At 43.8% G+C, this 13204-nt stretch overlaps 1 protein-coding gene across 1 annotated transcript in view; it reads left to right on the top strand.

The window, feature by feature from the left end:
• LOC117056462 (protein Lines homolog 1-like) overlaps positions 1-13204 on the top strand; it is an 89382-nt gene that overhangs the window by 53940 nt on the left and 22238 nt on the right. Inside the window, exons 7-12 of the mRNA XM_033166848.1 lie at positions 875-1057; positions 4022-4139; positions 6961-7079; positions 10027-10084; positions 10643-10693; positions 11167-11259. Of these exons, the coding sequence (XP_033022739.1) occupies positions 875-1057; positions 4022-4139; positions 6961-7079; positions 10027-10084; positions 10643-10693; positions 11167-11259 (622 nt within the window). The remainder of the gene's footprint in view (positions 1-874; positions 1058-4021; positions 4140-6960; positions 7080-10026; positions 10085-10642; positions 10694-11166; positions 11260-13204) is intronic.

Consider the following 13204-nt stretch of genomic DNA (forward strand, 5'->3'; position numbering starts at 1 on the left):
CATGAGAAGAGAAGACTCCCTAGAAAAGACCCTGATGTTGGGAAAGATGGAGGGCACAAGGAGAAGGGGACGACAGAGGATGAGATGGTTGGACAGTGTTCTCGAAGCTACTAACATGAGTTTGGCCAAACTGCGAGAGGCAATGAAGGATAGGCGTGCCTGGCGTGCTCTGGTCCATGGGGTCACGAAGAGTCGGACACGACTGAACGACTGAACAACAGCAATACCCTAGAATGCACTACACTAGGGGAAAATTGCTTTGCAAAAATGTATATACTGGGCAAAATTGCCTGAAGACAAATATATTAGGAGAAATTCGCATTAAAATACTGATGGTTTTCATCAGGATGTTAAAAAATAAATCACAAGCAAGGAAATATTGAGAACTCACATGGAGAACCTGCATGCACACGTTATGTGACACACAGCCTCAAGGGTTAGAGAAATTATCCTTGTACTTGATGTAGAGAAATACCCTTAGCAGGAGAGGACAACATGATAGGGCAGAGGTGCTCATCTGATTTCCCGGCAGGTGAGTCACTGCTATTTAGCAAGGAGGGGCAAGGCCACACCAGCAGACCCAGCCTGGTGTTTCTACCACTGCATTTGCGCCTCTCCTGCTTCTCACTGCCTCACCCATTTCCTCCTCCCAGGTGAAAGTTGTCACCTCGCCACAACTTCCACTACTGATACTTAGATGTGTATATACCGGTACTTGTACCGGTAAATTGATTTGCATTGTTTAGTTGGCATACAGTTGCAGAAGATCTTGTTGTGTTCATGTCTAAATGTTACAAAGCGGTCGCAGTCTCGGTGTGCGTGTTTGTTAATAGACTAGCACGGACTAATTTGCCCCCCTTTTCCTTCCACTCAGAATGGCACACATAATAAAATTCGTGAATAGCTGGTTTTGGTGGGAGAACATCTGGATGCCTGCCAACTGTAGCTGGGCGAACTTTGAAGATCAGAATGGATACGTCTTTCCGAAACCACGCCAGTTATTGGTCACAATTCCATATACATTTGGGATTTTGGCTATTAGGTTCTTCGTTGAAAGGTATCTATTTCTCTTCTACTTTTATCTATTGCTTTTCCAAAGCTCCAAGAATGCTAAGGCAATGGGAATATTACTTCAGATTGGCCGCACATAGCTGTAATGTTACGAAGCTGTGTGTAGCTTCCTTAGAATTGTTTCTTGTTTGGTTTTGAAGCCTCTTGGAGTAAGTACCTTGCTGCTTTTTTCTATTCTGTTTCTAGCTGAATAGATTTTTGTAGCATTAAGGTGAGGAGCTTATATTTTAGATCACATGCCTCCCATGGATCGGCTCAGGATCTAAAACTGAGGTGTGGGCCCAACCTAGAACAGGTTACTGCAATTATTATTATTATTATTATTATTATTATTATTATTATTATTATTATCTATATATATAAAACGCAAGTGTCTCTGTATCCAGTCCCTGTGTCTCTGGGTTTGCGCTACTGAGCATGTGCCCCACGGACACAGGGATTGGAGCAGAGAGATCTGGCCGGGAGCAGCGGCGGCAGTTGAAGCGGCGGTTGAAATGGAACGCTGGCGCTCCAGAGGCTGAAGGGAGGCCGAGAAGGGAGGCCACGCTGCCACTCTCGCCGCTGGGCAGAAGGAGGAGGAGAACCGGGGGGGGGGGCGAAGCCTCCCGGGAGATGATGCCGCTGCCTCACCCCCCTCGCTTCCCCACCCACCACCCCACACTCCGAAAGGGGCTGGGAGCCCCACACATCCGGAAGGAAACCTGTTCTACCGTCCCCCAGCCCCACACCACTCCAGGGAAAAAAAGCCCCCTCCTGTCGCCGCTCTCCCTCGGCCTCCCCTTCCCCCGGCCAGAAGACCTCACCACAACGGCGGTGGGAGCTCCGCAGGAACCTACCATCATGGCTGCTCCCAGCCCTTAACTCCATTCCCTCAGCAGCAAGCGCAGGCCTAGCCCGCCAGGCAGCCCAGACCGGAGGGGCGGGATTAAGGCGGGGTTCTGCTGAGCTCGAGCTCGGTGTCGGCCGTGGGTGTCTGAGGCAGTGTGTTATTTCTGGGCGAGTGACAGGCATGTGGAGAGCATCGCGCGCACGCGCGGAAAGTGAGGGGAGGAGGAGGAGGCAGCAAGCCATGCTTCGTGCAGTAAGTATGTTTAGGACAGGAACAATAAAAGGAAACACACCGTCATTTCTCCCTCAGGAATCTTAACGCCATGTAGGGAGTGCATGGTTTGCCCTGCTCCCTGTACTTCAGGACCTTGGGTTTTGTGTCAGAAATGTTCTAGCGCCCGTTATTTTAACGGGTTTAAACCACTAGTTATTATTAAAGATAAGGTGGTGTTGAAAGACAAAGATGAAGGAATATGTAAAGAAATAAATTGAGGGATAAAATACCATAAAACAAATGTTACATGCATTAATTCACAGTAATATGCACCAAGATAGGAATCAATGGCAGATATGATGATGATTATAATAACAATAACAATAATAATTTATACCTCTCCCATCCTTCTGGATTACCCCAGCTAAGGCTGACCTCACTACTTTATTTATTTATTCATTTTATTTAAGTTTCAGCAATGGAAATGAAGTCTTTTGCTATTGCACTGTCATGTCATAAAATATTTACAAGTATTCCAAGAAAAATGAATGAAGAATATGAAATTTCAACTTTTACTTCTTGGGAGGAGGGGGAAGTACATGGAAGCACCTGCCCAGATCAGGGCTTGGCTGAAAGCCAGGAAAGGGGTACAGCCTCCAGTTCTCCTACCCAGGCCATCAGTCTGAGCTGCCGCATTGCTGAAGCAACATCTCTTGGCCGCACTCCAGGTATCCTTCTCTGGAGAAATTGACAGCTGGAAAGAGATGGGAGCAATTATATATATGGCTATACCAGAAGCAGTTTGTCTGGTAGGTGTGGAACTGCTATGCTAACTTCTTGGCAGGTGCGTTGCTGCTGCTTATGAGCAGGGAGGGATGAGGTGGCAGAGAGGCAAATCCACGAGCAGAGCCAATCTGGGCGGTCCTTAAACTTTGCACTGTTCTGACTTCTGCACCACCTCACCTATTTCCCTCCTGGTAAGCAATAGCAATCCACCTTCTGCAAAGCCAGCGTAGTGGCTCCACCCCTCCTGTTAGCTCTTTTCTTATCCAGCAGTACAGTGGTACCTTGGTTCTCAAACTTAATTCGTTCCAGAAGTCCGTTCCAAAACCAAGGCACGCTTTCCCATAGAAAGTAATGCAAAACAGATTAATCTGTTCCAGACTTTTAAAAACAACACCCAAACAGCAATTTAACATGAATTTTACTATCTAACGAGACCATTGATTCCTAAAATGAAAGTAATAATCAATGCACTGTACTCTAAAATAAATAAGACAGTATTGTAGATGATAAAAATTGAAATTAAATATTTTTCTTACCTTCACTGATGATAGTCATTGTTTGGATGGGGGGCTTGTATCCGTTTCCGCAGTCACACAATCAATCAGTCAGGAGCTGAATTGGGTTCCACACAGTCACAAAAGCAAATTAACCAAAAAAGCCCCCAAAACAAAAAACAAAATGCAAAATAAATAGCAAAAAAAAGCGCCAGACTTAATCCGTTTGACTTCCGAAATGTTCAAAAACCAAGGCGCAGCTTCTGAGTGGTGCAGATGCCCTGGAAACAATAGCCGACAGCCGCATTGGACATTCAGCTTCCGAAAAACGTTCGAAAACTGGAACACTGACTTCCGGGTTTTCGCTGTTTGGGAACCAAGGCATTTGAGTGCCAAGGCATTTGAGAACCAAGGTACCACTTTATTCCGAAGTGCAACACAGTCCTTTTTCCCCAGCTAAAAGAGTGGCTGATTTTCCATGCAAAAACCTTTCCATAGACACAGGTATCATTTCTCAGTGTTGCAGTAAAAGCAAACCCATCATGGGATAGCACAGTTTCCACTGAATATTAGAATCATTGCTATTTCTTTCTCCCTTTAAAAAGGGTTCCTTTTTCCGTCTTTCCAGGTGCATTGCTGCTCCTCTAGCAAATCTCATGGGCATAAAGAGTATGAAGCGTGTCCGGCCCCAGAAGAATCCCACGTTGGAAACTTTTTTCAAGACGTGCACAAAAAGACCATCACAGGTGAAGGCTTCTTTAAAAGGCTGTATCTTTAGTAGATGCCTGTTCTCAAAACCATCGTCTGTGCTTGTCTGCATTGGAGGTATAAGAAGGCATTGTTTTTCATTCCACCCTGCATCTGTCGCATGCAGCACTGCTTCCATTCTGCTGCAGTTCCTCTTCCACTGAAAGCTACATTCTTCATTTTGCTGTCTTTTTGACATAGCAATTTATGCAGTTAGGTACATAAATCATGCAAGTTACACGGTCATTACGTTATTCCATCCCAAGTATTTCATTGCAAAGAAGATGCAATGCAAATGGGGGGGGGGGACATAATGATGTATAATTTGTGGACTGAAAGCAACAACAACAGATTGATTTCTCTTCTGGACATGGGACAAATAAGCAGACATCATCAATTTCCACCCTCCATTTCTGTTGAAATTCTCCCTAGTTCTGAATGCATATGGCTTTCTAAAACTTGCCGTATATATCCCCCTAGCTAGACCAGTATTGGAAATTCCAAGTGGCACTCATAAATACACCTATGTTACATTTTTATCCTGCGTTTTAGACCCCAAATCATTAACTTAATAATGAAAATCCTATTCAGTTTACAATTCCCACCACAGTACAAAATGCAGTAAAATCTAGCAAAACACCAAAAATTTGAAAATGTTATACATCCATGCAGCCAGTTCGAGTAACACACATTCCCGCTGGTGCCGGTTTAACTAATCAAAGGAAGGAAGGAAAGGAAGACTTCAAAATGCTTGATGCAAGTGGACTCTGAGGCACTCCTGATTTGCCCTGTAGACTTTGGAGGAGTTGCAGCCACCTTTGATCCTCGCCACTTCCCCCCACTCCTCTTTTACTCCTGCTGCCGCCCAGCCTGAGTCCTTGGGCAAAGGCTGGTTTTTCAACTCTTAACAAATTAGAAACCAAAAAATGACCCCCACACTCTCCCCATGCTCTGATCCTTCAAGGGACTGTTTCTCACAGTTCAGGGAGAAAACAGCAGCATCCAGGAAGTCAAGGCACATGTGAGGCAAGACTGAATCAAAGAATTATAGTGTTGGAAGAGACGCCAAGGGTCATCTAGTCCAACCCCCTGCAATGCTGGAATCTCAGCTAAAGCATCCATGACAGATGGCCACCCAACCTCTGTTTAAAAACCTTCAAGGAAGGAGACTCCGCCACCTCTCGTGGGAGTCTGTTCCACTGCCAAACAGCTCTTACTGTCAGAAGAGCTGTTTTTCCGAATGTTCTTGTAATTTGAAGCCATTGGTTCATGTCCTACCTTCCAGAGCAGGAGAAAACAAGTATGCTCCCTCTTCCATATGACAGACCTTAATATATTTGAAGACGCCTATCATATTTCCTCTCAGTCTCCTCTTTTCTAGGCAAACATACCCAGCTCCTTCAACCGTTCCTTGATCTGGAAACCCTGAGTTCCACTCATTTGTATCCTGCTTTTTCCTTCCTTCAGGGGTGGCCAACACGATGTCCTGAAGGGATACGCCAATTTCATTTTTTTAAAAGATCTTTAAAAGACTGAGGAAGTAGAAAGGTCTCTGCCTGATGATAAAGAGATGTTAAGATAGGTCCCAGGAGGACCTCTCTGGGGAAACAGTGTGATTTACATAGATCATGTAATTTCACCACAGCAGGCAGTGAGACCATTAGCGTAGCTTCTGTCAAAAGACAAACTGCAGCAGAACGGAAGCAGTGCTGCATGCAGTGAACAGAGGGAAGAACAGAAAATAGTGCCTTCATACATCCCGGGAGGGGGGCACTACTGAAAAGGCTCTTTCTCTCAAATGCCAAACACACTTTCCCCACAAGCATGGGAAGACTTCAATCAGAAATAGAGAAGACAATGATTTTAGAAATGGTTAGAGAGCAAGCACCATAACATAGCAGCAGCACATGCATTAGAGTAAGAAAGGGGAGGCAAAAAGTTGGGTGGCAGGATAGTAAATAGAGACAGGTGAGGGGGGGTGCCCATTTACCCAAAGCAGATTGTAAACCAGTCCTATAAACAAGTGTGGTATATCTCAAAATGGATCAATTTAGGCTGACATCCTGTACACAATTATATGGAAGTCCCACTGAGGTAAGTTTCAGATTAGCCATTCTGCTGGTTAATCTATTATTGTTGTTAATTAAATTTGTATACCACCCCCAGTGTTTTTTTTCTGGGGGGGACGCAGGGGTAAGCATGCCTCTAAACATTTTGTGAATCTAAGTTTGGCCTCATTGAGGGGCAGTATTTCAATATGAGTAAGGAAATGAGAGTACCTCTAAACATTTTTAAAGGAAAAAAAGCCCTGACCGCCCCTCATTCAAAGATCCCAGGGCAGTCCACAACAGAAAAATACACAATGAGAATACAAATCTACCTCTAGAATCTACCAATGAAATAACAGAGCCTTTCCCACATTAGTAGTTTAAACCAAGCTCTGAATAAGGAAGAACTCTTAGGATCCTACAACCATAATGTGGATAGTAAAGAAAACAAAGCATAAACAAAGAGTCTTGTGACACCTTGAAAGACTTAACACATTATATTCCATGAGCACTTTAGCCCACTCCATCCAGTGCTTGAATGGCCATGAAATCTTATGCCACAATAAATGCATGGGTCCTTAAGGTGTTGTTTTCGCTGCAACAAGTTTGAGTCAGCCCCTGCCCTCCGAAAAAAACATGGAAAGTCAAATGTCAGAAAGAAGCGCCTACTTCCTAGTGGTGAAAACTGCAGCCTTAGAAATGAGAAGACCCTTTCTTTTTGTCTTTTTGCCTCTAACCTGTGGCATGTGTGTGCTACTGACTTTCCCTACAGTTGGAGATACGTGGATTAGCCAAAAAGTGTAACTGGACAGTGCACCTGGTGGAGAAATGGTTCCGGCGGCGGCGAAATCTAGAAATCCCAACTATGCACAAGAAATTCCAGGAAGCTTGGTAAGAACAGGCAGCATGGCCATCTGTTTGTGGGGCTTTGTTTTTTTTTTTTAAAACTTCTGTGTATGTAGAAAATGAGCATGCCAGGGAGAAGAAGATGAGGCTAGGAGGACCTTTATCTGTCTCTCCCCCCCTCTACCCCCATTATAGTTGCATGGAAGAGTATTCCATCACAGGAGCCTGCATCCTGCAAAGAATGCCCAATCACAGATTTGTTGGCTCTGTAAGGACAAAACATTAGATCCCTGACTCTTCAGTAGGGGCTGTACCAATTAGGGGATGCGGGGGTGGGGTGAAATTCAATTCAATTCACATTTAAAGGCAAACATAACTGATTCACACTTTCCAAAAGAATCCGAGAACCAAAACGCAGCTCTTTGCATTATTTTCACAAATATATGAGTATATGATATACATATACAAATACATGTGAATGTACCCTTTTGGTACACGTTACTTTTCTGGAGAACTGCATTACAAAATTCAGAGAAGTGTGATGGATGAGTGTGTTTCATTTCACTTATTGTTTTGAATTTGAATTGAACTGAATTGGATTTCTCCTCCAGACTATATCACTCAGTGTGGGAAAGCTAATATTTCATCATTCTGAATATTAGGAATAAAAATTATCTGGTTCTCTGTTCCTCCCATTCCCACACCCAAAGCTTTCCATGTATTACATCACTTTATTTCCACAGTGCAGGAGTAATGGCAATTTAAACCTCACTTTGTTTGCCTTTCACGGAATCTCAGCAGGTTCAAACTTGCAGATGATTCTGGGTACCATTTTGTTTTTAACTTTGCCTGTTTAGTTTTCTTCTCAGATCTCAGAATAGCTAAGCAAAACTGAGTTCTTTGTTTCAAAAGCCAAAGCTTAGCTGCCAAAGACCCTTTGGAAGTAAGTCCCACTAAATAACATGAGGTTTACTTCCAGGTAAACAGCAGAGGTTATTCAGTGTGTAACTTAAGGGTTCATTCTGCTATTGTTAATGTCAACTGGCCAAGAGGGGGATGGGTAGAAGTGATGCTTAGCAACTAAGCCGAGCAGCATGATCTTCACTGGTAGTGCATCTCTGATAGGCTATTTACTTCTGAGGGAGTTTTCATCTGTATGGTCCTGGCTTCCAGTTCCTGAGGAACAAACACTCAAAGGAGAATTCTTCTCAAAGACTTTAAAGTTTAGATTGCAAATTGCTGGGTTAAGGCACTTCAGGCAATACTGTACACACAATTAATCCTGAATACAGCTACAGGTCAAAAGATGTGAAAAGATGCTGTCATGCCCTTGCTATCCTATAAAGAGGAAATGAACCAACACAACTTAATGCAGCAAGTGTTGCTGGAATATCTCACCATGCCCAGTTGGTGGAACCCTCTGTCCCTTTCGCCTTTGGTATCTCCTAGATCTAGATGCCTGGGGAGGTGTCTCTGCCTCCTGAGAGGCAGCCAGGCCCAGTGGAACATCACCCTCTGCAAAGGCAGAGCTTCTCCCGGTGTCTGACAGCGTTGGGATGGGTGGCGTAGCAGGCACTATGGAAGTGTCAGAGACAGACTCTGACCTGTGAAGAAGCAGGCAGGACTCTCATTGCAGAGAGGGATGGGATGAGAGAGCAGGTTGAGGGACCCCCACCCCGGATCTTCACCACCGGCAACCCCAATCATGCTGGAGCCTTCCCCTAGGTCCTCAGCAAGCCCTCCATATGCATTGTCCTGACTTGGCCAGCCCAGGGCAGTATGTTTGGTTGAATGTCTTCCTGCTTTGTGCAAGGCCTGAACGAAGAAAGTTGAGTTTGGTTAGTGAAGTGTTACCAGGACTTTTTTCTCCCTTAAATGACTTCGCTAACAATGCATAGAATCAGTCTGCTCGTGTATGCATTGCTTTCCCTTCTTTGATGTTGGCTCGGTGGTCTAGCGGGTGGCCACACATCTGCAGTCTACCCACCATATTCACCTACTCCTTCCTTCTTCCGCTTCATTACAAATCTTCCACCTCCTTTCATTGGCCTGTGTGATTCTAGCTAGCATTATATCTGCTCCCCCAAAGGCACACTCCTCCATTGTTTCCCGAGGCAGATGGATGCCAACACAAAAAATGTATGCACTGGTATTTTTCACCAAACATTAAGGAATGATATTTGATTATTTTAAGTTGTCTTAGTTTCTCATATTTCCATTCTTAACTTCAGTTCTCCACATTTCTAAAGCAATTTGTGTTTGTTTGTTTGTTTGTTTGTTTAAAAAGCTCATTAAATTTAGCAGCATTTTAATGTGCATTTCACCAACCAAACACATTCGTGTATGAAGTTTTGTCTAATATACAAATTTTTGCAAGCCACTTGACCTAACACAATGCATTTTGTATGTTATTTTCACAATTATTTGCATGTATATGCACAGTTTCCCCTAATATAAGTGTCAAATTCTGAAGCATGTCTGCGTTTCGGTTCTTGTGTTGTTTCAGAAAGTGCAAGTTTGTTAGATTTGCCTTTAAATATGAACTGAATCAGTTCTCTCCCCCACTCCTGGTGCCCATCAAAACTGCACTTTGCAATCATAATTAGAAGTAGGATTTTGAAGCAGTTTCAGCTAACTACTAGCAGTAATCAGAAACAATGTTAAAGCTAACCACAATTTACCGTATTTTTCCATGTATAAGACTAGGTTGTTGTTTTCTTTACCCCCCCAAAAATGGTTTAGAATTGGGGCTTTGTCTTATACACGGGTAGTGCTGAGGGGTGTTTTCTTAATTTGGAGTCCGCATCTTATACACGGAAAAATATGGTAACTTTGAAAATGGAAGGAAGGAGTTAGGATGAAATGAGGGAGGTGGAAAGAAGGGATCTTTTTGATCTCCAAAATATGTATACAAAAACTGGGCAGCATTATGTCTACTCCAGATGTGTGACTTCTGTGTTCTTAAATCCTTTTTTCCTCCTTCTTTTTGCAGTTGGCGATTTCTATTCTACTTGACATCATGTATTGCTGGAATTGTATTTCTCTATGATGTAAGTTAAATGGGAGATAGCAATTGAACCTTTAATAAAATCTTCTTCAAAACTAAGGCCTGGTCCTGCTTTCTTTAAAGCAAGATTTGCCGTGTGCCTAGAATTTTTCCTTGTTGCAAAATAAGGGCTAGATTCCCCATTTCTAAGCAGTTGCTTGTCATTATAATCCCAAATCTAGTGTTATAAATGGGGATTTATGCAATTTTATTTGATTAAGAGGAAGCCGGAACTGGGAAATTATCCTGCCCTCCTCTTAGTCCAACACAGATATTGTGGTGTAAGGGTTTCTCTCCCCCCCCCCCAAGCTGGAAATCTGCAGGACATCTCTCCCACTAATAGTAACCCTGTAAGGTAGGCTGGAATTACCATCCTCATATTGCAAATGGCGGTAAGTGGCAGGGGAGTGAGAGTGACTTGCCTCAGGCCACTTTGTGGGTTTGTGGCAGAGGTAAGATTTGAACCAGCTCAGTTGCTCAGCCAGCGTGCTGCGCTCACTCTGTAACGTGGAAAATAATGGTAATTATCTGCCTGATTCTGTTTTGGTTTGTTTTCTCCTAGAAACCCTGGCTTTATGATATTTGGCAGGTTTGGGCCAACTATCCATTCCATGTGAGTGCTGTTTCTGCTGCTTCTCTTAGCATTCTAATTGTCCCCCTTTTCTGAAGATGTTCCCCACAGTGCTTCGATGGGGTCAGAGTAACCTTTTTTGCCCACCCCATGTTGAGTTTCGCATGCCCACTAGTCAAGAAGAGAAGAGTGCATAAGCACATAGGAAGCTGCCTTTTCCCAGGCCAGATTATTGGTTGACCTAGCTCAGTACACTGACTGGCTCTTTAGGATTTCAGATAGGGGTCTCTCCCAACCCTACGTGGAGGTGTTGGGGATTGAACTGCATGCAAAGTCCTTGGCCTCATCCCCCAAAGAAGGGAAAATCTGTCCCAGGGTCATAACTGCCCCCCTTCTTTTTGGCATCCTTCTGTTATTCCTTGGCCACAGTGCTAACACCAATTACCAGTGTTTTCTCCCCTCCCCCAGACTGTTTGGTTGACTCAAGAAGTAATGGGCATTCTTTCTCTTTCCAGTCTTTGCTGGCATCCCAGTATTGGTACTACATCCTCCAGATGAGTTTCTATAGTTCCCTGTTGCTTACTCTTGGATTTGACACCAAAAGGAAGGCAAGTTGTGATAACGGTTCATTATTTACAGTCCACAAATGTATCATGATTTTCTGCCTTTTTTTACTGGAGAAGAAAAACGTTGCACTGCAGTGTTCCATAAGTGCTATACAGCCGTACCTTGGAAGTCGAATGGAATCCATTATGAAAGTCCTTTCGACTCCCAAAATGTTCGGAAACCAAAGTACAGCTTCTGATTGGCTGCAGGAAGCTCCTGCAGCCAATCAGAAGCCACAGAAGCCCCGTCAGGTGTTTGGCTTCCAAAAATAGTTCGCAAACCAGAACACTCACTTCCAGGTTTGTGGTGTTCGGGAGCCAAAACGTTTGAGAACTAAGCTGTTTGAAAACCAAGGTACGACTGTACTTAGTTTAGTGCTGGGAGAGAACTGGACACCGATGGTTCAAGGGCTCATGATAGCAGCTCAGAGAAACCAGGGTGAAATGCACACGCCAAAGGCATTTTGAGAGACATACTGCGTATCGGTATGTTAATGCTAGAAGACTCCAAGCCAAGATGGCTCCGAGCAACAATTAATGGGCACAAAGGAAACTATAGGAAGGACAGGGAAGGGCATACTGAAGGTTGTGTTGTTCTCTGTATCAAAGAGGACCTAGAATTCAACAAGTAAAAAACTCAAAGGGGCAGGCTTTTCCCACATAATCACTGTGGGTGATAATGCTATTTATTATTAATAGTAAGTTTAATTCTGCCCTTCCTCCTACAGAATACTTTCTGGGACTTCTTCCTAAAGAGGCAAATACACCCATAAGAATTCATTTTTCAAAAAAAAAGTTTCTAAAAACAGTTTCAGCTAAAAACACTGTAAAAACATTCTGATACCATGTCCCAAGAGTAATTTAATACTGCAGATGTTCCCTCGTGAAAGAAGGCAACTTCTTTCAGAACATAAAATTCTCTTCAAATATAGCAGCTTGGGTGGAGGTGTGAACAGGACTGACTTTTAGATAACCTTGCTCCAATACTGTCACTTGCAAGCATTGGTGTTGGCTTGTGCCACAGGTAAGCTATGCCCCACCGCAATCATCTTGCTGAATACACTCAGAAAAAGAGCCAGAAAGCATCCAGCAACGTGCTGGGGTTTGGTGATTGATGGAGAAGTAAGGTAAAGGAAAAGGACCCCTGGACAGTTAAATCCAGTCAAAGGCGACTATGGGGTTGCGACGCTCATCTCACTTTCAGGCCGAGGAAGCTGGTGTTTGTCCACAGACAGTTTTCTGGGTCATGTGACCAGTATGACTAAACCACTACTGGCGCATGGAGGACTGTGACGTGTGCCAGAGTGCACAGAAACACTGTTTACCTTCCCGTTGCAGGAGTACCTATTTATCTACAGCATTGGCATGCTTTCGAACTGCTAGGTTGGCAGGAGCTGGGACAGAGCAACAGGAGCTCACCCCATTGCAGGGATTCGAACTGCCAACCTTCTGATCACCAAGCCCAAGAGGCTCAGTGGTCTAGACCACAGAGCCACCCGCGTCCCTTTTGGAGAAGTAGTAGCCATTAACAGAGTCTCATCAAGCAAAGGCTAATCAGGACCCTGGACAGCTCCCAGTGGGTCTTCCTGGGAAATGTTGTCTCAGCACAACATTAGCTCAAGAAATGTTGCAAAACATTGCCCCCCCCCCCAAAAAAAATCACATGTCAGGATGAAAAGTGTTTAGAAATGAATAATTGTGATAAACTGCATGTGAGAAAAGATTTTGTGATAAAATGTGTATTTAAATGTCATGCTTTTTAAAGATGTACAGAATAATGTGGATGGGATGGAATGAGCTTATGAATTAACACTTGTGACATTGATACATACTGTGAATAGACTGGCTGGTCCTTACCTACTGCCCATGTGTAAATTTTTGCACAATTAGGTCTTTATGAAAGATGCATCAACTTCCACCTCCAATATGCATCTGGTGGCTGAAAATT

This window comes from Lacerta agilis, chromosome 13 (assembly GCF_009819535.1).
Source record: "Lacerta agilis isolate rLacAgi1 chromosome 13, rLacAgi1.pri, whole genome shotgun sequence".
Lineage (NCBI taxonomy): Eukaryota > Metazoa > Chordata > Lepidosauria > Squamata > Lacertidae > Lacerta > Lacerta agilis.